Source organism: Mesoplodon densirostris, chromosome 2, assembly GCF_025265405.1.
Source record: "Mesoplodon densirostris isolate mMesDen1 chromosome 2, mMesDen1 primary haplotype, whole genome shotgun sequence".
NCBI lineage: Eukaryota > Metazoa > Chordata > Mammalia > Artiodactyla > Ziphiidae > Mesoplodon > Mesoplodon densirostris.
Window position 1 is genome coordinate 7417370 of NC_082662.1, and position 22703 is coordinate 7440072.

The 22703-nt window shown below is 56.1% G+C and overlaps 2 protein-coding genes across 9 annotated transcripts in view; one reads left to right on the forward strand and one right to left on the reverse strand.

Moving 5' to 3' along the window:
• PIK3CD (phosphatidylinositol-4,5-bisphosphate 3-kinase catalytic subunit delta) overlaps window positions 1–8779 on the forward strand; it is a 49808-nt gene extending 41029 nt beyond the window's left edge. For 4 of the 7 annotated variants that reach the window (XM_060088926.1, XM_060088928.1, XM_060088927.1 and 1 more), the window contains exons 9-23: window positions 706–927; window positions 1593–1689; window positions 1793–1923; window positions 2418–2717; window positions 2809–2930; window positions 3128–3271; window positions 3443–3542; window positions 3689–3867; window positions 3962–4074; window positions 4299–4377; window positions 4894–5061; window positions 5634–5757; window positions 5955–6100; window positions 6295–6427; window positions 7012–8779. In XM_060088926.1, the coding sequence (XP_059944909.1) occupies window positions 706–927; window positions 1593–1689; window positions 1793–1923; window positions 2418–2717; window positions 2809–2930; window positions 3128–3271; window positions 3443–3542; window positions 3689–3867; window positions 3962–4074; window positions 4299–4377; window positions 4894–5061; window positions 5634–5757; window positions 5955–6100; window positions 6295–6427; window positions 7012–7149 (2196 nt within the window). In that variant the 3' untranslated portion in view covers window positions 7150–8779. The remainder of the gene's footprint in view (window positions 1–705; window positions 928–1592; window positions 1690–1792; window positions 1924–2417; window positions 2718–2808; window positions 2931–3127; window positions 3272–3442; window positions 3543–3688; window positions 3868–3961; window positions 4075–4298; window positions 4378–4893; window positions 5062–5633; window positions 5758–5954; window positions 6101–6294; window positions 6428–7011) is intronic. The other 3 variants (XM_060088930.1, XM_060088931.1, XM_060088932.1) reach the window with 3 other exon arrangements.
• An 88-nt stretch (window positions 8780–8867) lies between these two features.
• The window catches only part of CLSTN1 (calsyntenin 1), an 80372-nt gene continuing 66536 nt past the window's right edge, over window positions 8868–22703 (reverse strand). For both annotated transcript variants that reach the window (XM_060088934.1, XM_060088933.1), the window contains 10 exons: window positions 20368–20530; window positions 16744–16800; window positions 15282–15439; window positions 14052–14200; window positions 13532–13758; window positions 12878–13048; window positions 12389–12534; window positions 11239–11374; window positions 10759–10943; window positions 8868–10426 (listed from right to left, as the gene is read on the reverse strand). In XM_060088934.1, coding sequence (XP_059944917.1) covers window positions 10232–10426; window positions 10759–10943; window positions 11239–11374; window positions 12389–12534; window positions 12878–13048; window positions 13532–13758; window positions 14052–14200; window positions 15282–15439; window positions 16744–16800; window positions 20368–20530 — 1587 coding nt within the window. In that variant the 3' untranslated portion in view covers window positions 8868–10231. The remainder of the gene's footprint in view (window positions 10427–10758; window positions 10944–11238; window positions 11375–12388; window positions 12535–12877; window positions 13049–13531; window positions 13759–14051; window positions 14201–15281; window positions 15440–16743; window positions 16801–20367; window positions 20531–22703) is intronic.

Below are 22703 nucleotides of genomic sequence, written 5' to 3' on the forward strand. Positions count from 1 at the left end.
CAGGCGCAGAAGGGGAGCCGCTCCAGCTGGGCTGGGGCCAAGGCCACGGCCACCTCTGGGTCGTTCACACGCCCACCTCCTCTGGCCTCGGGCCTGCCCTGTACGGCCCTGTGAGGTGCAGGTTTCCTCGTCCCATTTGCAGGACGGGAAACCCGGGTCCAAGGAGGTCGGGGCTCTTTGGGGAGCATTTTTTGGTTGGGGTAATTTCACAAGCAGGGCAGGCGTGGGCTCCCGTGGATGAATCCTGGAGGGCTGGATGGGGCAGCTTTGTGGCCGGGCGATGAGGAGGCAGGACAAGATGTGCAGGCGGCATTAAGTCCTTCCCCGCCTACAGGGGCTCACACCATTCTGAGCAGTGGGGGCAGCCTAGGGTGCTTGAGCTAGAAGGGCCCCTGGAGTTCCCAAGCCCCGATGGGGAAACTGAGGCCCAGAGCAGGGAACCAACACGCCCCAGGGTCCCGCAGTCAGTGGGGAGCACAGCCCACGCCGCCCTCCCCTTCCCCGCAGGACCACTCCTCCCCCTCAGGCAGCCAGCCCTCCCTTTTCCGGACCACCTTCAAGCACCTGGCGGGGGAGGGTTCAGACCCACGTGAAATGAGGACCTTTCAGGAGGAGATTCGAGCCTTAGGTGGGAGGGAGGGACACCCGGGCGGCAGAGGGAGGCTGGGCCTCTGCCGCCTGCCACCCGCACCGTGCCTTCCCCAGCTGGTGGTGCAGGCCGGCCTCTTCCACGGCAACGAGACGCTGTGCAAGACGGTGTCCAGCTCGGAGGTGAGCGTGTGCTCGGAGCCTGTGTGGAAGCAGCGGCTGGAGTTCGACATCAACATCTGCGACCTACCGCGCATGGCCCGCCTCTGCTTTGCGCTCTATGCCGTGATCGAGAAGGCCAAGAAGGCTCGCTCCACCAAGAAGAAGTCCAAGAAGGCGGTGGGTGGGGCCGGTCGGGAGGCACTCTGTGATGGGCCCAGTCCAGTCCTGCAGCCCGCCCTGGGGCCACTGCTCTCCCGTTCCCAGCGTCCCAGCTGGCACGCAGCCTGGGGATGCGGTCCAGGAGGGCCTGTGAACCTCAGCCTCTCCACACCACGCGCGCACGCACGCTGGCCACCACCCCTGCCTGCCATGTGATGGTGCTGGGTTCCTGGGCTTATGAGCACAGTGACTCGGAATATCTGGGCCTGGGCCTTTGGTCCTTGCGGGAACCCGGAGGGAGCTCCCTGCCCTAGAAGGACAAATGCAGTGTCCTTGCAGGGAGCGGGGTGGCCTGAATCAGCAGCCAGTTGGAGACAGAGTGGTGGTCGAGCACTGAGTCACTGGGCCCAGGATGTGACTGACCACCGAGCCACCCTGACTCACTCGTAGCTGAGCTGGGCTAGCTCCCTGGGGCCTATGTGGTTTGTTTGAGGCTTTCTCAAGAAGCCGAGAGTGGGATGCGTCCGGGAGCAGAAGGGAGCCGAGGGGTGACTGACTCTGCCAGCTGCTTCAAAGGGAGTCTGGGCGAGGGTGGGAAGCATGGTCTGGCTGGGCCCATCCTGCAGATGAGCAAACGGAGGCCTTTTGGCAACTGGCTGTGACCTGCCTGGTTTCTCTCCCAGGACTGCCCCATCGCCTGGGCCAACCTCATGCTGTTTGATTACAAGGACCAGCTCAAGACCGGCGAGCGCTGCCTCTACATGTGGCCCTCCGTCCCAGGTTGGCCCAGGCCAAGAGGGAGAGGCAGAGGCCGGGGGGTTGGGGAGGTGGGTCCCACACGTGATGACATCCCCCTTGCATCTCCGTCTGTCCTTGTATCCAGACGAGAAAGGGGAGCTACTGAACCCCTGTGGGACCGTGCAGAGTAACCCCAACACTGAGAGCACAGCCGCGCTGGTCATCTTTCTCCCTGAGGTGGCCCCCCACCCTGTATACTACCCTGCCCTGGACAAGGTCAGTGAGGGGGCCCTCGCCATTTGGGGTCCAGGACCCACCCTGCCCAGAAACCTCGAAGCTAAAGGTTAATTGTCCTGACCCTGCCTCTGGGGCTCCCCAGGACATGGTCCCTGCACCCCGTGAGTTGCCCGGGGCTGGGAGCTGGGTGCCCACACACGCTTGGGGGCTTCCTTGACTCTCTGGAATCCTCATGTGTCCTAGAGCAGTGATTCTCAACCGGGGGGGCCACTTTGCCCCCCAGGGGACTTTGGGCAATGTCCAAAGACATTTTTGGTTGTCACAACTAGTGGGAGAGATGCGCCTGGCATCTCATGGGTGGAGGTCAGGGATGCTGCTAAACGCCCTACAGCACGCGGGAGAGCACCCACCACTGAGAGTCATTGGCACACAAAGTCAGCAGTGCCGAGGTGTTGACGCCCGCCCCGGGGGCCTCCCCGGCCAGGCTGGCCCAGGCCCCGGGGTTGCCGCTGACAGCAGGGTCGCTCTTGCAGATCCTAGAGCTGGGGCGGCATGGGGAGCACGGGCGCTTCACGGAGGAGGAGGTGAGCTGGGGGCCGTGGGCGGTGGGGCGTGGACCTGGCTGCAGCCCTCACCACCCGCCCACCTCCACCTGTGCCCCTCAGCAGCTGCAGCTGCGGGAGATCCTGGAGCGCCGGGGGTCCGGGGAGCTCTACGAGCACGAGAAGGACCTGGTGTGGAAGATGCGGCACGAGATCCAGGAGCACTTCCCCGAGGCGCTGGCCCGGTTGCTGCTGGTCACCAAGTGGAACAAGCATGAGGACGTGGCCCAGGTGGGCGGCAGGGCCAGGGCCGGGGGAGGGGCCAGAGTCTGGAGCCAGACCGCAGCCTGCGCCCCCTGCCCTGACCACCGGCACCCCCCAGATGCTCTACCTGCTGTGCTCCTGGCCCGAACTGCCCGTCCTGAGCGCCCTGGAGCTGCTGGACTTCAGCTTCCCTGACCGCCACGTGGGCTCCTTTGCCATCAAGTCCCTGCGGAAACTGACGTGAGTCCCGCGGGCTTCCTCATCTTCAGAGGGCGGCTTTGCCCCAATGGCCCGGGTCTAGGCGCTGGCTGGGGACCTCTCCTGGGGGCCTGCTCAGGTGAGGCTGGCCTCCCGCCCCTACCCTGCCCCCTCGCCAGCTGCAGACCCTCTCCCGAGCTGTAAAGCTCCGGGCCCCAGCCAGCCTCCCTCCTCTGCAGGGACGACGAGCTTTTCCAGTACCTGCTGCAGCTGGTGCAGGTGCTCAAGTACGAGTCCTACCTCGACTGCGAGCTGACCAAATTCCTGCTGGACCGGGCCCTGGCCAATCGCAAGATCGGCCACTTCCTCTTCTGGCACCTGCGGTAGCTGGACTCACCTGGAAGGCCACGGGGAGGAGGGGCCTCTTGCCTGCGGGCCTCGCGTTTCCCGCCGGCCAGCCCGGGTGTCCTCGGTGGCTGGGTCCTGCCGGGCTGGGAGGGGCTGTGTGGCCCCGCCTGGCGAGGCGAGGCTCAGCGCCTTCTTCCTCCCTCCAGCTCCGAGATGCACGTGCCCTCGGTGGCCCTGCGCTTCGGCCTCATCATGGAGGCCTACTGCAGGGGCAGCACCCATCACATGAAGGTGCTGATGAAGCAGGTGAGGCTCGGGGCCCCCGCACCCCTGCCTGGGCTCTGCTTTGGGGCAGAGTTACCCCGGCCCCTGTAGAACCGCGTGGGCCAGGCTGAGGCTCGGAGCCTGCCCCTCCCGGCCTGCCCACGCTGCCCTCCCATCCTCCTGGCCAGGGGGAAGCGCTGAGCAAGCTGAAGGCCCTGAACGACGTTGTCAAAGTGAGCTCCCAGAAGACCACCAAGCCCCAGACCAAGGAGCTGATGCACCTGTGCATGCGCCAGGAGACCTACCTGGAGGCCCTCTCCCACCTGCAGTCCCCGCTCGACCCCAGCACCCTGCTGGCTGAAGTCTGGTGAGCCCCAGGCCCCAGCCGGGGGCTCCCCACCTCCTCCCCTCCCCCCAGGCCCTGAGGAGGGCCCACTGCTGACTGCTCTCTGGTCCGGCAGTGTGGAGCAGTGCACCTTCATGGACTCCAAGATGAAACCCCTGTGGGTCATGTACAGCAACGAGGAGGCGGGCAGCGAGGGCACCGTGGGCATCATCTTTAAGAACGGGGACGGTGAGCAGGCTGGGCCCCGGGAGGGACCCGCTGAGGCCCTGGCTTCCCCTCGCCCTGCCACACTACCCTCGGTGGGGGCACCTTGCAGTGGGGGCCAGGGGTGGATCTCCTGGAGGGCGAGCTGACAAAAAGACAGAGTCTTGGGACTCTGGGGCCTGGGCGTGGCTGGGATTGGAGAACCCACCAGAAACTCATGCCTTTCCTCCCTGGGGGCGGCTGCGCAGACCTCCGCCAGGACATGCTGACCCTGCAGATGATCCAGCTGATGGACGTTCTGTGGAAGCAGGAAGGCTTGGACCTGAGGTGAGAGGCCCTCCCGTCATCCACTTGTGCCTGCACCAGGCCTAGGACCGTGCCCCGTTGGAGGGGTCCCCGTCAAAGCTGACATTACCACCTCAGCTGGAAAAACGACTGGCTCTTCTAAGAAGAGCAGGGACCAGTTTGAAACTTGGGGTCAGGGAGGCGATAGGGCCGCAGGATGAGGGTGGAGAAGGCCAGCCCCGGCCCTTTGCCTCAAGCAGCCCTGGCTTCCTGCCCCATCTTCTTCCGAGCCACCTGGATTTTTCTCTCTGAGCAAACATGAGTTCAGCCAAGGTGCTGACTCTTCCTCTCTGCATCTTGGGTGCTGGTGTGACCTCTCCAAGGAACCTTCCCTGGAGCCCTGGGAGTCAAGGGCTCGCCCCCAGTACCTGCCTCCTCTTTTCAGCAACTTGAGTAGCATCTCCTGCAGCCTTTTTGGGTTAAGCTCCTCGGGGTCAAGAAGCCCCTGGGACAGCCCTTGACCACTGTGTCCACCTGCCCCTCCTCCCACCTGGCTAGGATGACCCCTTACGGCTGCCTCTCCACCGGGGACCACACAGGCCTCATCGAGGTGGTGCTTCACTCAGACACCATCGCCAACATCCAGCTGAACAAGAGCAACATGGCGGCCACGGCTGCCTTCAACAAGGATGCTCTGCTCAACTGGCTCAAGTCCAAGAACCCTGGGTAGGTTTCGGGCCCAAGGGACAGGTGCCCTCTCCTTCCCAAGAGGCAGACCTCGGGAATCAAAGGCAAGGAGGAGGGACTTTGACAGTCTCTGTGGCTTCTTGGCTCAGCCGAGGACCATCCCATAGATGCTGTGGGGTGGGGGGGTGGGGGAGTGGGTCAGGTCTCTGCTCCCACATGTATCAGTTAGTTATTGCTGCCTAACAACCACCCCGAACTCACAAATCTGCACCTTGAGCTGGCTCAGCTGAGTGGCTCTTCTGCTTTAACCACTCATGCAACTGCTCTCATCTGGTAGTTTGACTGGGCCTGGAGGGTTGCACGTCTGGGGCTTCTCTCCATGTGGCCTCTCATTCTAGCCTCAGCTTCCTTCCATGGCAGTAGGGAAGGTTCAGGAACTGCAAGGTGTCTTAAGGCCCAGGCCCTGGAAGGAGCCCAGCATCACTTCCTCCACGTTCTGTTGGTCCAAGCAAGTCACAAGGCCAGATTCAAGGGCAGGGGACATAGACACCACCTCTTGGTAGAAGAAGCTGCAAAATGGTGTGGCCGTGGTTTCCATCCCTGCCCCCCAGGGAGACCCTGGATCGAGCCATTGAGGAGTTCACCCTCTCCTGCGCTGGCTACTGTGTGGCCACATATGTGCTGGGCATCGGCGATCGGCACAGCGACAACATCATGATCCGAGAGAACGGGCAGGTAGGGGTGGTGTGGAGCTGCCATGAGCATGGTGCCTGCCGCCCGGCGCTGACCTGCTGGCCGTTCTGCTCTGCACGAGGCTGCTGGCAGATCCCCCTATCCAAGCCCTTCCAGCTCCCTCTCCCTCCCCAGGCTCCTCTGGGTGAGGCACCCTCCTTTTTGACTCCTTTTGGGTCTCTGCTCTTCCCTCCCCTCAGCTGTTCCACATTGATTTCGGCCACTTTCTGGGGAATTTCAAGACCAAGTTTGGAATCAACCGTGAGCGAGTCCCGTTCATCCTCACCTATGACTTTGTCCACGTGATCCAGCAGGGGAAGACGAATAATAGTGAGAAATTTGAAAGGTGAGGGTGCCTCAGACCCCCGAGATGCCCCTTGGTGTTGGGGGCCCCAGGCGGGGTGCACTGGGGGCGGTCAGTCAGAGGACGCTGGGGCTTTGTGGGCACGGCTCCTTCCAGGGTGAAGGCGGGCTGGCCGGCTGGCTGGGGTGCGGGTGGGCGGGAGGACCCAGGCCCCCCTCCCTGACCTCCCACTACAGGTTCCGGGGCTACTGTGAAAGGGCCTACAGCATCCTGCGGCGCCACGGGCTGCTCTTTCTCCACCTCTTTGCCCTGATGCGGGCGGCAGGCCTGCCCGAGCTCAGCTGCTCCAAAGACATCCAGTACCTCAAGGTAAACGGAGACCAGGGAGCCCCCGACTCCAACCGCCGAGCGTGATGGACCCACAGGGCCCTCCTGACTCGTGTGCGCTCACACCGGCCTGGGACCCGGGTCTGGCGGGAAGCCACCGGCTCTGACCCACCCTCCCGTCCTCCGCAGGCTGCGGGTGTTTCCACTTGTACAAGAGGGTTCCCTCCATGGTTAAAAACTGTCTTTTCTTCCTGCGTCTTTTCAGTTTATGAGACGCTGGGGCGGGGACTGAGGGGGGGGGCCATGGCCCCCGAGTTCCTGGGAAGAAGCTGCTCCCCCCCTTCTTCCTCCTGCCAGCTTCCAGTGGAGAAGGCCAGGCCGCCTGCCTTCGGGGCCAAGACCTCCGGGCTCGAGTTGGCATCTTATTTTGAGGATGGGGCGGGGCGGGGGCCGCCTTGGTTGGGGTCGGAACGAAGAGCTCTTCCCAGGGGAGGTGTTGGGTGGCACCCTCCTGGCTCCCTTGGTGCGGTTCTCTTAGGAGGGAGCGTTACCTGCCCAGAGAGGGTGGAGGTGCAGGGAGACGGGGCTCCCTCCGTGGGACGCCCATTGCTTCCATCTTGCCTCAGGATTCTCTGGCATTGGGGAAGACGGAGGAGGAGGCTCTAAAGCACTTCCGGGTGAAGTTTAACGAAGCCCTCCGGGAGAGCTGGAAAACCAAAGTGAACTGGCTGGCCCACAACGTGTCCAAAGATAACAGGCAGTAGCAGCCCGTCCAAGCCCTTGGCCTGGAGACAACCGAGCTGTCAGTCTTGGGAGCTGGGCACCCTCGGCCACCCTCCGGGGCCTGAAAGGCTGGATGGCATCCTTGGGAAAGAACCTACACAACTGCCTTTTGTTTACACTGGTTATTTATTTATGACTTGAAATGTTTCGGGAACTAAACAGCCATACGTGGAAATGCACCCTAATGCGGGGAGGGGGCACTGTCCTCCCGCTTCCCCATCCGAGCCCTGGGCTTTGATGGGAAGACACTGTGAACCCGGCACCTCGAGGCCGCATCTCGCCAAGGATCTGTGACCTCAAGTCTTCCAGCTGGTGGGTCTGGAGCCGGCAGAGACGATTCTCCCGTGTGGGAGCTGCCTCCTCCCCAGGCTCCCGCCGTGCTGCACCGGTCTTGGTGCCTGGCAGTGACCCGGTGCCTGCTGTCCAGACGGGGCACCCATGCCCGGTCACCCCCTCCACCTGCGTGCCCTCCATTGAGTTCTGGGCAGCCCCCAGAGGAGGCCTGGGTACCCTCTAGATTCAGGGATGATTGCTTTCCACCTTTAAAGCGACTCCTGGGTACGGGAATTCTCTCATCTCTGCTGTAAAGTGATTCTGTTTGTGGGTGAGAAAAAAAATAGCCAAACTACTTTACTGAACCTCTACGGCTCGGGAGAAAGGCCCCAGTGCCCATCACGTATAGCGCACGCTGGTCCTCGAGACACATTAAAAAGGCCTGAGCTTGATTTAGCTCATCCTGGCCATGGATCAAGACGCAAGCAGGTGCGAGTACTTTGTGCAATTGTATGTAACCTCCCTCCTCCTAAAGCAGGTTTTAGGTCACGAAGGTCCTGATCTCCTCCAGAACACTCACCTTTGAGAACCTGCTCCCAGTACCCAGGCAGCAGAAGCGTGAGGGTTAGGGGTGTGGTGGCATCTTTTCCTCTGACGGTACTTAGCTTGAAATGATTCAGGCTCAGCCTTAGGTGCATCTGAGGAGCTCCAGAAATGCAGGTTCCCGGGCCTCCCTCAGCCTTCTGGAGCCAACTCTGGAGATGGGGCTAAGAATCTGGGCTTCTGGAAGCCCGCAGGTGGGCTTCATGTATTAGCAGCCGACTCGGGACCCACAGGGGCGACACCACTTACCTCTCAAAAGGCTTTGCACGGCTCAGCAGAGCCAGAAGTAGCTGCCCTCTCAGCAGCCCAGGTGCACGGCTTCCAGAAGAGTCCAGGTGCCAACTCTGTTTCTTGGTTCACGAGAGGTGGCCGAGAGGCACTGCCCATAGCAATCCATGCCACCCACAGAGCCCCACTGACCAGACTCTGGTTCCCAACTAAGTGCTGAATTCATCAGACCCACCCACCTGTTTGGAAACAGAAAAAGCCGAGTGTATGTCTACTTGTTATTTATTTGAACGAGTCTGTGCTTCCTGGTGTGGGCAGCACACTGCATATACACAGCAATAGCTGGTTGGGTGCACGGCCTGTGTGCCTGACGAGAAGAGTATTTTCTATTTTTTTTAAACCCTTTGCTGTTTCTGTATGGGGAAGATGAGTTCAGCGTTAACTGATGTAGGTTCAACAGTCTGAACCCTTGAAATGAGGTAAAAACAGATTAAAATAAATAAAAGCCTTGGTATGTCATGTTCTTGGCTCAGAAAGAAACAAGAGAATGCAGGATTAAGACAAAAACAAGACCAAAAACAACCCACTCTCCCACTGGAGTTAGAACAGACTTTATTGTATGTATACACTTTCTGACCTATCATCAATATACACATCTGAAAAGTGATACCACGGCGGCTACAGACAGCGCGGAGGGTCCCGTCTACGCGTTAGCGTCTATCCACGGTCTAAACAGAGCAGCAACGGTGACAGTACATGGAGGGGTGGCCACACACGACACAGGACAGCTGGCAGTGTCCTCGAAACTAGCAGTTATGATCACAGAACAGTGTTGAGAATTATTTTCCCCCAGTTTTAGAAATCTAAAAATTTACATGTAAATTAAAAACCACAGGCTGTAGGGGTTTTCGCTCCTGACTGAGGTTCTCTCCCTTCACCACCTACTGGGCATGGGTTTCACCCCCGGGGGCTCTGGGGAGGAGGGGCGCAGGTGCTCGGGGAATCGAGCACTGCCTTCAGGCCACTGGGCGTCATTTCCGCCAGGTTCTGGGCACGGATCCCCCAGGCCTGTTGCTGTCTCCAGACCAAGTGGTCAGAGGGTCTGCACCATCCACGTGATCGAAACATACTCTCACCAGCAAGGAAACCTGCATCTATTCGGTATGGACCCCAAGGCTGCACCTAAGTCCAGGTTCCTGCACGAGGAGCTGCCGGTCCTTGGAGAAGGGAGCAAACATGGCCAGGGACCCCAGGTCCCCGCAGCCCTCAATGGGTAGAATCCCAAAGAGAAGACCTGGCCGTTTCCAGCCTCCAAAGAGGGGTCCCTGATCTGGTCCCCTCCTGCCGGGCAACAGAGCAATGTCTGTGCTCCTTTCTCCTCATCTTGGGGTGGGGCGGGGCGGGGGGGGGGCAGGATGGGCAGGGTCTCTGTTCCCTCCCCTCCCACGCTCAGTGTCTCCGCTCCACTTTGCATCTAGCCCCGGATTATGCTAGCACAAAAGACACGAGGAATCCCAATTTATTTACAAAATATTAAAAAGTCAGTTCATCATCTACATATTAACCCCATTCTGCCATTTTATACATGCACTAGTTTGGAAAAAATAAAAACTTTTTTTTTTAAAAAAAAAAAAGAAAGAGGACTACCAGGTAGGAGTGAGCAACTCTAACCCTCTGTCAAGGAGTCCAGTCACTGCAGCTTTTCTGGAGTTGACGTCAGCCACAGAGCTAGCGTCAGCTCCTCACATAACTTAAGAGCGAGCAGGGCGGACGAAGGGAGGGAGCGAGGGGGGGCCTATGGTCCTATACACCAAGCGTGGGCAGAGGTCGGCGACTGGGGGGCTCTGCAGACCTACCGGCCAGAGTGACTCTGTACGTCGTGGACCCTCGGGGCGGGCACAGGGATGACAGCAGAGCCTCCCGAAGCAGGAGAGAAGGCGATGGCGGCGCGGCCGCGGCTCAGTAGCTGAGGGTGGAGTCGTCCCACTCCAGCTGCTGCTGCCGGTTCGCAGTCTGCCGCTCTCCGTGCTCCCCACCCTCCTCCTCGCTGCTCTCCGACTCGGCGCTGGTGATGTCATCCTCCTCGTCCCCGTCCTCGCTCTCCTCCTCCTCCTCGTCCTCCTCCTCCTCGCTGCTGTGCTGGTCCTCATACGTCTGACAGAGACACGGCCCCACCAGGCGATGAATCCAGCCCCTTCCCCCGCCCCAGCTGTGACCCAGGGTTTGTCCACCCGCTGGAAGCCACATCCCACGACCCAGCAAGAGGGGCTTGACTAGGTTCCTCACCAAAGACGAAGGGAAACAAAGCTCCGGTCACCAGCCACAGCAGGACCGTGACCCTAAAGCACGCCCCCCCAGGCCTCAGTTTACCCAGGCGGGGTCATGGTGCGGACCACGCGAAGCACGTGAGCGCGAAGGTGAGCTGAGCCTCCCCGGGGCCCTGGCCTGCGGGGGTTCTCAGTTGGGGCGTCACCGCCCTCGCCTACCTCCATGGGGTTCACGGTGATGGTCAGGGCAGAGTCGTCCCAGTCCATCTCGTTCTCTTTGCCGCCGTCCTGGTCCCGCATGGTTCTCTGGTGAGCAGCCCGGATCCGGAACACTCCCAGGATGATCATGAAAACCAGGAAGCTGACGCACACCACGATGACGACGGTTGCGGTGCTGGGGACGACTGCGGGAAAGAGGGGACGGGTCCCGGCTGTGATGACGAGACCCGACCCGGCCCGCCGTGTGCCCTCGGCCTCCACTGCTCGCTCCGTCCGCCCCCAGAGAACGGGCGGAGCTCCGAGAAAAGGCTCAGCAAGGGTTCAAGTCTGGGTTCGGGCCCTCGCTGCCCCGTCCGTGCTCTGCTTTCCTCATGTGACGTGGAGTAACAGCCAGGCCGCCGGCGGCTGTTCTGAGCGGCGGTGAGGGAAGAGGGGGGCTGAGCTCACGGCAGGAGTCGGGGAGGGGCGTCCCAGGCCTACCTGCGAACGGGTGGGGGTTGGCCAGGTTGTGACCTGAGAGGTCAATGAAGGCGCGGTGCTCGGGGTGGACGAACTGCGGCTGCGCGGCCATGTGGCTGGCGTGCTCCACGGGGCTGGCCGTGTGGATGACGCTCACCTGCAGCGGAGACACAAGGGCAGCCTGAATGTGTCCGCGGATGGGACGGACACGCACTGGACCAGCACCACTGAAGTGGGCCCTGGACCGGTGCTGGTGGGCGGAGGGAAGAACAGAAGCGGCCAAGGAGGCTGCTGTAACCACGTGATGCCGTCACACAGCCAAGCACATCCTGCTGTTGGAACCACTCACTTTTATTGTATCTAATAAAATAATTCATCCACCACAGAATGGAGAGGACAGCACCACCGCCGGCCCTTCACCACGGGTGGTTCGAGGAGCCCGGGCACACAACATGGCCGCTCTTTTCCCAAAGCTACAGCCATGTGAAAGAGAGCACAAATCAGAGCCTTTATTTCCTTTCAAATCTGCTACCCTTTGGCTCACAGAAAACACTCATGGGCTCTTCAGCCCTGTGAGTTTAATTCTGCTGCTACGGGGTCACAACGGAAGCGTTCAATTGCTGAGAGTAACTTTGGGTCCATTTCTCCAGGGCACAGAAGCTCTGAGTGATATGAAAGGTGTCCGAGCAGGACGAGGGCCCACGACCATGTTCGGTGGAGAGCAGCCCTGCCGGTGCTGGCGGCAACCCTCGCCCTGGGCCAAGGATCCGTTCACGGCAGGGCCAGCCATCTGCAAAGAAGCCCTGGCTCCCCCGGCGAAAGGAGTGTCAGATCGCAAGAAACCACCTTGCCCCTCAGCCCAGGGCACGGACCGCCACTCGGTCCTGACCACCTCCCTGCAGAGGCCCCTCCGACTCTCGGGCTAAGGCAGCCTGTGAAGGGGGGCACCGTGCTGTGCCCCAGCCCACCCCGTGTGTAACCTGTCCCCCCAAACCTCTGCAGGTCTAATGGGGAGCAGCCCCCCGGCCGGGAAAGGCAACCGACCCCAGGATGAACCCAAACAGTTGCCACCACAAACGCTCTAAAAATCGGCATTTGCAAACATCAGGGCCGTGAGCGAGGCACCCGGTCACCACGCTGCTGGCCCTGCTCAGCAGAGCCCGGCACCCACCTCCACCTGGAACGCGTTGCTGACGTAGCGACCATTCAGCTCAGAGCAGACGAGCTTGAACTTCCGGTCAAGCAAGGACCTGCTGTGCCAGTTCCGATAGCGCAGGAGGTGCAAGACCTCCTCGTAGCTGGCCATGGTGTCGACACCTGCGAGGAAGACAGCGGTGGCTGAGCTTAGGGACATGGGCCGAGGGCAAAGGCAGGCTGCAGGCGGGCCCCAGAGCCACCCGGCCGCGCGCCTGGCTTGCCAACTGCAGGGGCGTCGTCCCCTGCTGAGGGGCAGGTGCCACACGCGCCCAAACCTCCACCCGTTTCGAGGACGGGGCACCAGGCAGAGCTGTGCTTCCGTTCCCGCCTGGGAGAAGGTGTGTGGCCACCACTCATCCCTTCCCACCTCCTCCAGGACCCGCTCCAACCGCTGAGCTGGGAGGAGGTGGGCGCTGAGCTCTGAGCCTTCACTCTCCCAGTCTTCTGGGGTGTGGCCTCTCACCTGTGAAGACCACGCCCAGGTCAGAGCTGCTCACTTCGATGCCCTTCTGCTGCAGGCGGGCTGCATCCACTTCCAGGCTCTCCTGCTCTCGGTTCAGTTCCTCTCCCTCCACCGTGACCTCGCAGGTGTCTAGGTCGTGGACAATCTCCTCCGACACCAGTGACTCTTGAACTGCAAAAATGGCCCAACCGGAAATAGCAGAGGCTGTGGAGCCCAGGGAGGTGCTCACAGTGACAGCCTGTCTGCTCATCCTCAAACTCACAGAGGCCTTTTAGGGACCACGGACGGAGGTACGGGACAGTCATTTTCAAGAATTGGGGGTGCTTTATGTGTCTAGGAGGACTGGCCACCCGGAAGGCCCGAGAATGGGGGGCCAGCCAGCAGGAGCGCCCCTACAGCAGCACCCCCTGCCCTCTCAACCCACAAGAGCCATCCCGGATACTGACGTCAAGCTGGAAAAAAGATGAAAGGACCCTCCAGGTGGGTTTCCAAAGATCATAATGAGCTCTAGCCCACGGGCCAGATTCCAGAAGCAGACCCAAGAACAGCACTAAAACATTCAAGTCTACAAAATCAGAGGAAAAGGGCCAAGAAATAAGTAGCAGCAGTGGGGTTTCAGCCGCCCACTTGTGGGCGACTGGCCTAGGCTGTCACCTGTGGGGTCCTCGTCCCCTTCTCCTTCGGGCTCCACCTCTCTCGTGATGGTGCTAATGATCCGGAGCTCGGGGAAAAGGAAAACCCCCTCCGAACTTTCAAATTCGGAAGCCGCTCGAGCAAAATGGTGGATGCCGCTCAGACTGATCTTGGGCTCTTCTGGCTGCAAAACCATCACGTAGCCATCCAACGGGGGGACTGAGAGGCAGGTGGCCTCGTTAAAACACCTGCCAACAAGGAAGGGGATGGAAGGGTCAGGGCTTTAAGAGGCGGCTTCTCAAACCACACAGACAAAGGCGCCCGGAGGTGGACCACAGGACTCCACAACCACCTAGGGGACAAGACGCCGGCCACTCCCGGAACGTGCTTCCAAGCATCACTCAAACTTTCTGGTAACGAGGGACGGATCGCCTTTCCTTACAGAAGGGAGGCTGGGTTGACTTAAAAACCTAAATACACACATTTTCTTCTCAAGGGTCACTGAGCAAAGACAGGTTTATTGTTAAAAGTCAGCACATACTTGACCACGCTGGTGATTTTGAGTCTTCGGATCCCGGGTGTGGGGAACTGTCGTGAATTCAGGTAGGAAATGTGCTGCATGGCCTTATCCAACTCCCCTACATCCTCTCCCTCCAAGGTCAACACCGACTGACTGGGGTTGGCTTGGATCTGAAACGGCACCAAAACAGAGAGGCAGGAACAGAATAAGGCTCTAACTGCAAGAAGATGAAACCAAGAACACTTTGACAAAGAGGATTAGCTTGGGATTGATTTGAACGGGTGACGTGGAGAAGAAAAGCTCACATAATTCCAGTGACCGTGATCCTATTATATGATGGTAAATATCTAAGGCACAGACAGACCTGTGATATAGTAAGAAATATATATTTGGTCTTTGTCCCTGGTTTCTGGCACAGAGCTCCTAAAATTTTTGGAATTTCCTGATGGATAGGGGCATCTTTTTTTTATTCCTAATAAGCCCCTTTCAGCCACCCCAGAATTTACCTTAATGAGGTGACTCTTGGATGCAGGCTGGTTGCCAAAGAAACCAACCACGTGATTACACTGGACCTTCAGCCTCACCTCTAAACTCTGGGGAGGGGAGAGAGACTGGAGATTGAGTTAATTAATCAACAGTCGTCAATGATTTGACCAATCGTACCTACATAACAGACCCTCCACAGAAACTTCTAAACGACAGGGTCTGGAGAGCTTCTGGGCTGGCGGACACAGCGAGGTGCCGGGAGGGTGGTGCACCTGGAGGGGGCGTGGAAGGCCCGTGCACCCTCCTCCACTCCTGGTCCTGGGCCTCTCTTCCACCTGCTTGTTCCTGAGTTGTATCCTTCATAATAAACCAGTAATAGTAAGTGAACTGTTTTCTGAGCAGTTCTAGCAAATTATTGAACCTGAAAAGGGCGAGGGATTGTGGGAACCGTCGACTTTTTTCAGCCGAGTGTGGGTACCGGAGGCCCAGATCCTTGCAGCTGGCACCAGAGGAGCAGGCATGTGGGGGGCAGTGGGGCCTGGTGCCCAGTTAGTGTCAGGACTGAACTGGATTACAGGACGCCTGGGGAGTTGGGGCCCAGGAGCTGGAGAATTGGTGTGAGAAGGACACCCCACACGTGTGGTGTCGGAGATGCTGTGAGTAAAAGCAGCTCAGGACCAATCACCGATCAATCCTTATGCCAACAGCCTCCGCACTTGTGCTTGAGGAAGTCGTGGGTGCCGTGCAGGTGGGTGCTGGTGTTACCTTGACACCGCTGCCGCTGCCTTCGGGGATGTGCAGGTCTAGCCCCTCTTTGCAGGTGTACAGACAGTCAATCACTTTCTTATCTGTGAGCTTCCCGGAACGGATCGTCAGGCCAGCCAGATCACCTCGGAGAAACTGAGTCATGTGCAGGTCACCACCTGCAGAACACGGGGGCGGAAAAGCAGAAGTTGTGAGTGCAGCCCAGGGCCTCCTGCTTCACTTTTCAATGTGATGTTACCGGCGGTGGCAGCCTGATGGGTGGACATGCGGGTTAGTTCCTACCAGATCCTGTTAGCCTTGCAATCGACATGGAAGCACAATGAGGAAATTAAATGGTTTATGATCATGCATGTGGCCCGGTGAAGAGAGGAGCTGGGGGTCCCTCCCCTGAAGCCCAGAAGCCAAGAGGTCCCATGAGTGTCCCCACACATGCGGCCACTTCCTGGTAAGGGTGGCCCTCGCTGCACCCGTCATCATGGTACGCAAGTGATGTCCTACCAGCGCCAGCCTCTTCAACCACTGCCTTCTCAATCAGCTGGATCAGGCGCTGGGTTTCTTTTTTTTTCTTTTTTTTTTTTTTTGGCTGTGCCGCGACCAGGGATCAAACCCCGGTCCCTGCACTGAAAGCGCCCAGTCCTAACCACTGGACCGCCAGGTAATTCCCCTGGGTTGCTTTCTCTAACTGAGCATACTCAGGGAATACATACAAACTTGGGGATGAACGTACACAGGCAGGAGTAGAAAGATAAAAGGAATGCTAAAATCCCACCCTGCACAAAGCCTAGTATCAAGGCCGCCTACACGGCTGTTTTGTTGAGTCCCAGTGTGCCTGTCTCCTACTACTGAGGATAACTGGGAAGAGTGAAGATGTTACAAGAAAAAGCCAGAAGGTGGCCCTTGACAGACTGTAACAAAGAGCCAAAACCAGGAGGTACTGAACCCTGTTCTTACACTGGAGGAGGAGGAGAGGCCAATTGTCAGCAGCACGCCTCACTCCGGATAAGGGACGTTAGACACTAAATCGTCACTAGGGATCGAGATTTCTAAGAAACATTATTTAAAACTTAGTATCAGTCAGGACAGAATATCTAGCCACGAGTCTTTTCCTGTCTCCCGGTTCAGACACACGAGAAGCAGGAGGTGGCCTCCCAACCAAACTTAGCCTGTGAGATTTCAGCAGGGCACCTCACGCAGTGGGATGGGGTAAAATTGGATGAGGAAAAAAAAATTCCCATTAGTACATTGCATTAATGAGTCATTTGCTCTCACTTCAACTGGGATCAGAACGGGCAGAAAAGGGAAATGCCATGATGCAGTGGGGTAGCATAAGGCAAAGCAGCAGCTCAAATAGTGTCTGGGACCAAAATGCAACTTGGGTGTCTCATGCGAAATGCACAACGAATGGATGTCTCGTCTTTAAATGAAACACAATAGTGAACCGTAGGCAAGTAAGTCCAGCAACCTGCAGAGGCCATAGGCACAGGCTCAGTTTCATTGTCATTTTCAACTCCTGAATACTCTGTAGAAAAGCAAGACAGACAATAGAAAAGGACCAAGAGGTTAGGCTCTTCAAACTGGACCTTGAAAATTAGTTTTGAAAAGCTACCAAACACAAACACCAAGAGAAAAATTCCCCTTCCATCCCTCTTGGGGACACATTCCACACTGGATGAAAGCTGTACTTGGTCACCTTTTCCCAAAGGGATATTTACCACCCCCGTGCTTCTTTCCATTCTTTTTTTAAAATTTATTTTATTTAAGTATAGTTGATTTACAATATTGTGTTAATTTTACAGCAAAGCAATTCAATTATACATATATATTCTTTTCCATTATGGTTTATCACATGATATTGAATATATTGTAGCTCCCTGTGCTACACAGTAGGACCTTGTTGTTTATCTCTTTCCTCTTTTATTCCACCTTCCCGCAGCCTCCTTGCCAGAACACAGGTCAGACTCAAAATGAGATGAGTAACAGCTGTGCACTGAATTCACTCATCTCCTCAACCTGTCCAGGCAGGACGCTGCGAGGTGGCAGCTGGCGCTGACGGCAGAGATATACCTGGTGCAAAAGGCACCCACCCTGGACCACAGCGCCGGCCTTTTTAACGGGGAAGACACGTGTCACCGACCAAAGCCTGGTATGTAGTGAACATGTATGTCTTTTTTGAAAGCTCAAAAGGAGTTCACATCGGTTTAGACTTTGACTTCCAAGTGACAGAGGAAAGAAGGCATTTTTAACCAGTTTTTCTGAACAGAAAGGGAGAGTCAGAGGTTAAGGAACTCACCCAGAGAAACGTAATCGGTGACGGGCCTGGGGACGGTGGCTGTGGTTCCCGACCAGTGTTCTGGGTCGAGGCGCCCGCCCAGCGACGGAGGACAGAATTTCCACTCTCCAGACCACGCGGTGGCTGCACGGCTTCCCTCTCCCCGCCCCACCCCACGGTGCAGGCCTCACCACCTTTCCTGCTGCGGCCACACGGGGACGAGGCCAGGTGTGCACAGGTGAGCCCCGGAGCCCACAAAGCTCCTACATCCCCCTAACACACAGTTACAACTGACGTTTCTGTTGATCCCATGAAGCGGGCCTCCAGCCCAGGCTCCCCACAGTGAACTTGAAGGGAAAGGGACTTCAAATCCCCTGAAAGGAAGAAAGATCTTCTTCCCCCATTAACTAAAATTTTTAAAACTTGTGTTTGGTTTGGAAATTTAGGCAGATTCTTCTGGCTGAGGATGCTGAGAGGGCTGAGGTAGAAAGAGATGAGAAAGGATGAAAACTGATTGCCATCTGATGGCAGAGACACCGTGACATGAAGAGGAAGGCAGGGTGGGATGGGGGTGGTGGTGGGGTATTTTAACCCATGTAACAAAGTTTCCAGAATAACATTTATGTTCACACTTATATTCTTTTTTTTTAATATGTAAATATCACGCCTCTTTAAAATTTTTATCTACCTATCTATCTATTTATTCATTTATGGCTGCATTGGGTTTTCGTTGTTGCGCACAGGCTTTCTCTAGTTGTGGCGAGTGGGGGCTACTCTTGGTTGCGGTGCGCAGGCTTCTCACTGCGGTGGCTTCTTTTGCTGCAGAGCACGGGCTCTAGGTGCGCAGACTTCAGTAGTTGTGGCACGCAGGCTCAGGAGTTGTGGCTTGCAGGCTCTAGAGCGCAGGCTCAGTAGTTGTGGTGCACGGGCTTACTTGCTCCACGGCATGTGGGATCTTCCCAGACCAGGGCTCGAACCCGTGTCCCCTGCACTAGCAGGAGGATTCTTAACCACTGCGCCACCAGGGAAGTCCCCACACCTGTGTTCTTATTCTTTGTTTTTTTTGGCCACGCCATGCAGCATGTGGGATCTTACTTAGTTCCCTGACCAGGGATCAAACCCGTGCCCCCTGCAGTGGAAGCGCAGAGTCTTAACCACTGGACATCCAGGGAAGTCCCTTGTATTCTTATTCTTATTTTTAAAATCATTACTCAGAAATTATTGTTTAATTTGGGAAGGAAGTTTGAACTAAAATTTTAAGGGTAACAACTAAAAACTTTCTAATAACTTATTCCTCATTCCTTGGTCTCACGTTCTACTTTCTCACAGATGGACTGTCACCAGTAATAAATCTGGGAATTTGCTGAAGAAGTTCACTGTGAAATACTGTCTTATTCTTTTTCATCTGAAAGGATCTGCAGGAAAATTATGAAATTCAAATTCTCCTAAAAGCAGCAAAACTGTCTCTTGGCAGTTAGGCTCTTTCATAAATTTCTAACCTAACTCAAGGTATAATGTTTCCAAAGGGAAGGAAAAAGAAGGCCTATTTAGCAAGTACATGTAGTGATGATGACACCCTGAAGTGACACAACACAGAGTCAAGGGCAAAGTTGGAGGGGGCGCCCATGAACCTTGAGGGCAGACCAAGGGGTCTGGGAAAAATCACGTGCTTAGTTTTTACTAACTTCTAAAATTTAGTTTTCCCTTTGGTTATACATGTCAGCTACAAATCACAGGAATATTAGAGGAAACTATGACTGTGCCGACAGGTCTCCTGTCCTGCCGGCTGCTCCGCTGTCGGTTCACAGCACGTTACAAAGCCCCTCCCGCTCTGCCTCCTGGGAGTTAACGGAGGTGCCTGAGCTTCATGAGTTAATAAAGCGGCACAGGCGTTACTGCTTTACAAAGTTATCCTTTTAGTACTTTGATAACTATTTCAGTTTAATTGGTCACCTTTGAAATCCTATGTATTTTGTTTTGTTTCATAGACTAATAAGAAATCATCCTGAGAAAGGTCCACAGGCTTCACAGACCACCAGAGGACTCTGTGGCACAGAAAAGCTTAGCACCCCTGGTTTGGTGGGTCAGAACGCGGGGCCTGAGTGCACCGGCTCCAGTGGTTCAAATCCTAGCACCATGTAACCAGCTGGTAACACAGCTCACTACTTCTCTGAGCCCCGGTTTTTCAGCTATGAAATAGGGATAAAAAGAGCTGCTGCCCGCAAATGTATTATTAGGATCAATGACATAATGTATGTGAAGCCACCGGCACACAGCCTGCCACTCAGAAAACAAGAATAAAAGGTATCGTCTCGCTGGTGGCTGTCATCACATCCCGACCCGGTCTTCCAGCAGAGACGGCCACGGACTCTCCCCCAATCCTCGCTGAAGATGCTCCCGCCAGGTTATCAAGTGCTAATCACTCTGACGAGCCCTCCTGGCCGAAGCAACTCACATATCTGTGCCTGATGGCTGCCTCTCTGTTTTTGTAAACTTTCCAATGAACAGGTTAATTTATAAATAACTTATAAACAAGGTCCTCAATGACACTCTCCCTCTGCATATCTCCTCCTGGACCCCCGGGAAAGGAGTTCCCATCCTTTAACGCCTTCATCAAGCATCGTAAATAGAGCCCTCCTGGAGCCTGGCAGCAGCCGTGCCCCCCAGAAAGGCTACACCGGGCAAAGGAACGAAAAGAGAAAGGAGAAGACAGTAAGGGATGTGAGACTCTGAGAGGAGCCTGTTTCCACCAACAGAGCAGAGAAGAAGTACTGAATTCTCGAAGCCTGGAGGGGACGGGGTGCCGATGACCGTTACCTTGCCAGCAAGCTCCCACCATGAGCTGGGTTTCGATCTTGGATGCATGAAGTGGGTAGTCTTCCATCACAGAGAAGGGCTTGTGAGAGATGCCGTCCACATAAAGAGTCACGTTTGGGATTTCCACGTTGAGGACATAGTGATGCCATTCCTCGTCACAGACCTACAAGGCCAAGAGGGTGAGTGGTTAAGTGTGAAACGTCCACCTTCCCTCTCACCCAAAGACGCAGCCATGAGAGTGACATAACTGGACACGAGAACAAGTCACCCAGAATGAACCTCTGTCTTCCTAAAAAGGAAAAGACTTAAAATGACAACAACAAAATACGTCTCATCCCACCGCATCTCACCTCAAAAGGTCAAGGTGACACTACCATCTCTAGGACACTTCAGACTTGGGGGCGCTACTCATTCATCATGTGACAGGACCCCAGACAGGGAGCTGCCCGATTCCCTTCTGCCAACAGCATGACACCAGGAAATTCTAGTATCGGCAGGATGGACACCACCCAGGGGGCTGGCCATTCCTTTTCTGGATCAAAATGAAAAATGTGGCACTTCCCTGGTGGCGCAGTGGTTGAAAATCTGCCTGCCAATGCAGAGGCCACGGGTTCGAGCCCTGGTCTGGAAAGATCCCACATGCCACGGAGCAACTAAGCCCGTGCACCACAACTACTGAGCCTGAGCTCTAGAGCCCACATGCTGCAACTACTGAAGCCTGTGCACCTAGAGCCCGTGCTCTGCAACAAGAGAAGCCACCGCAATGAGAAGCCTGTGCACCACAACGAAGAGTAGCCCCCGCTCGCCGCAACTAGAGAAAGCCCGCGTGCAGCAACAAGGACCCAACACAGCCAAAAATAAATAAATAAAAATCTTTTTAAAAAATGAAAAATGCCTCCAGTTTCTGAACGAGGCCCACTACAGCACACGTGCTTTCTTTTTCGGTTCAAAGGTGATGGTCTAATAAATACGAACATACAGCTCAGACGGCCAAATTCAACTGAGCTCCTCTCCTACCATGAAGGAGCAGCTCCCCAGTGTCTCCCCTGCTGTCATGTGGGGTGCTGGCCTGCTGTCTCCAAGGCCTGGCTGCTCTGGCATTCCCTGATCTCTGGCTTTAGAGGAAGAGGCAGACGTGCAAGAACAGGGACAGGCAGAGAAGGAGGCGCTATGGGATGAAATTTCTAAAACTGTATTTTTAAAAAGCCTGCCCAGGGCTTCCCTGGTGGCGCAGTGGTTGAGAACCTGCCTGCCAATGCAGGGGACACGGGTTCAAGCCCTGGTCTGGGAAGATCCCACATGCCGCGGAGCAACGAGGCCCGTGCACCACAACTATTGGGCGTGCATGTCTGGAGCCTGTGCTCCACAACAAGAGGCCACAATAGTGAGAGGCCCGTGCACCGTGATGAAGAGTGGCCCCTGCTCACCGCAACTGGAGAGGGCCCTCACACAGAAACGAAGGCCCAACACAGCCATAAATAAACAAATAAATTAAAAAAAAAAACAAAAGCCTGCCCAGGGACTTCCCTGTGTGGTCCAGTGGTTAAGAAATCTGCCTTCCCTGGTGGCACAGTGGTAGAGAGTCCGCCTGCCGATGCAGGGGACACGGGTTCGTGCCCCGGTCCGGGAGGATCCCACGTGCCGTGGAGCAACTGGACCCGTGAGCCATGGCCACTGAGCCTGCGCATCTGGAGCCTGTGCTCCGCAACGGGAGAGGCCACAACAGTGAGAGGCCCGCGTACCGCAAAAAAAAAAAAAAAAAAAAGAAATCTTCCTTCCAATGCAGGGGATGTGAGTTTGATCCCTGGTTGGGGAACTAAGATCCCACATGCAGCAGGGCAACTAAGCCCACACACCACAACTACTGAGCCCGCGCACCGCAACTAGAGAAAAGCCCCTGCGTCACAACTAGAGAGAAGCCCATGTGCCACAACGAATAGCCCGCGTGCCGCAACTAAGACCCAACGCAGCCAAAAATAAATATTTAGAAATAATAAATAAATAAATAGCTTGCCCAATTTACCTTTAAACTCTAAGAAACTGAACCAAGGAGAAATCAAGAGCTAAAACAGACCAGAAACATCAAAATAAATGAAGAAATTACCAAAGATTACCCCCAAAAGAAAAGCAGCTGCTCTTGATAAGTCTGAGGAAAAAATTCAAATCTCTAATATTGTATATATGTTTATTATATATGCATAATGTATGTGTGTATAAATGTATAAGCACATATTTCTAAATAAAGAAATTGCACAGTAATTCACTTTTGAGACAGATAAGATCTTAATTTTAGTTTCTTTATTTAAAACAAGTTCTGTAATATATGCTGCTTCAGA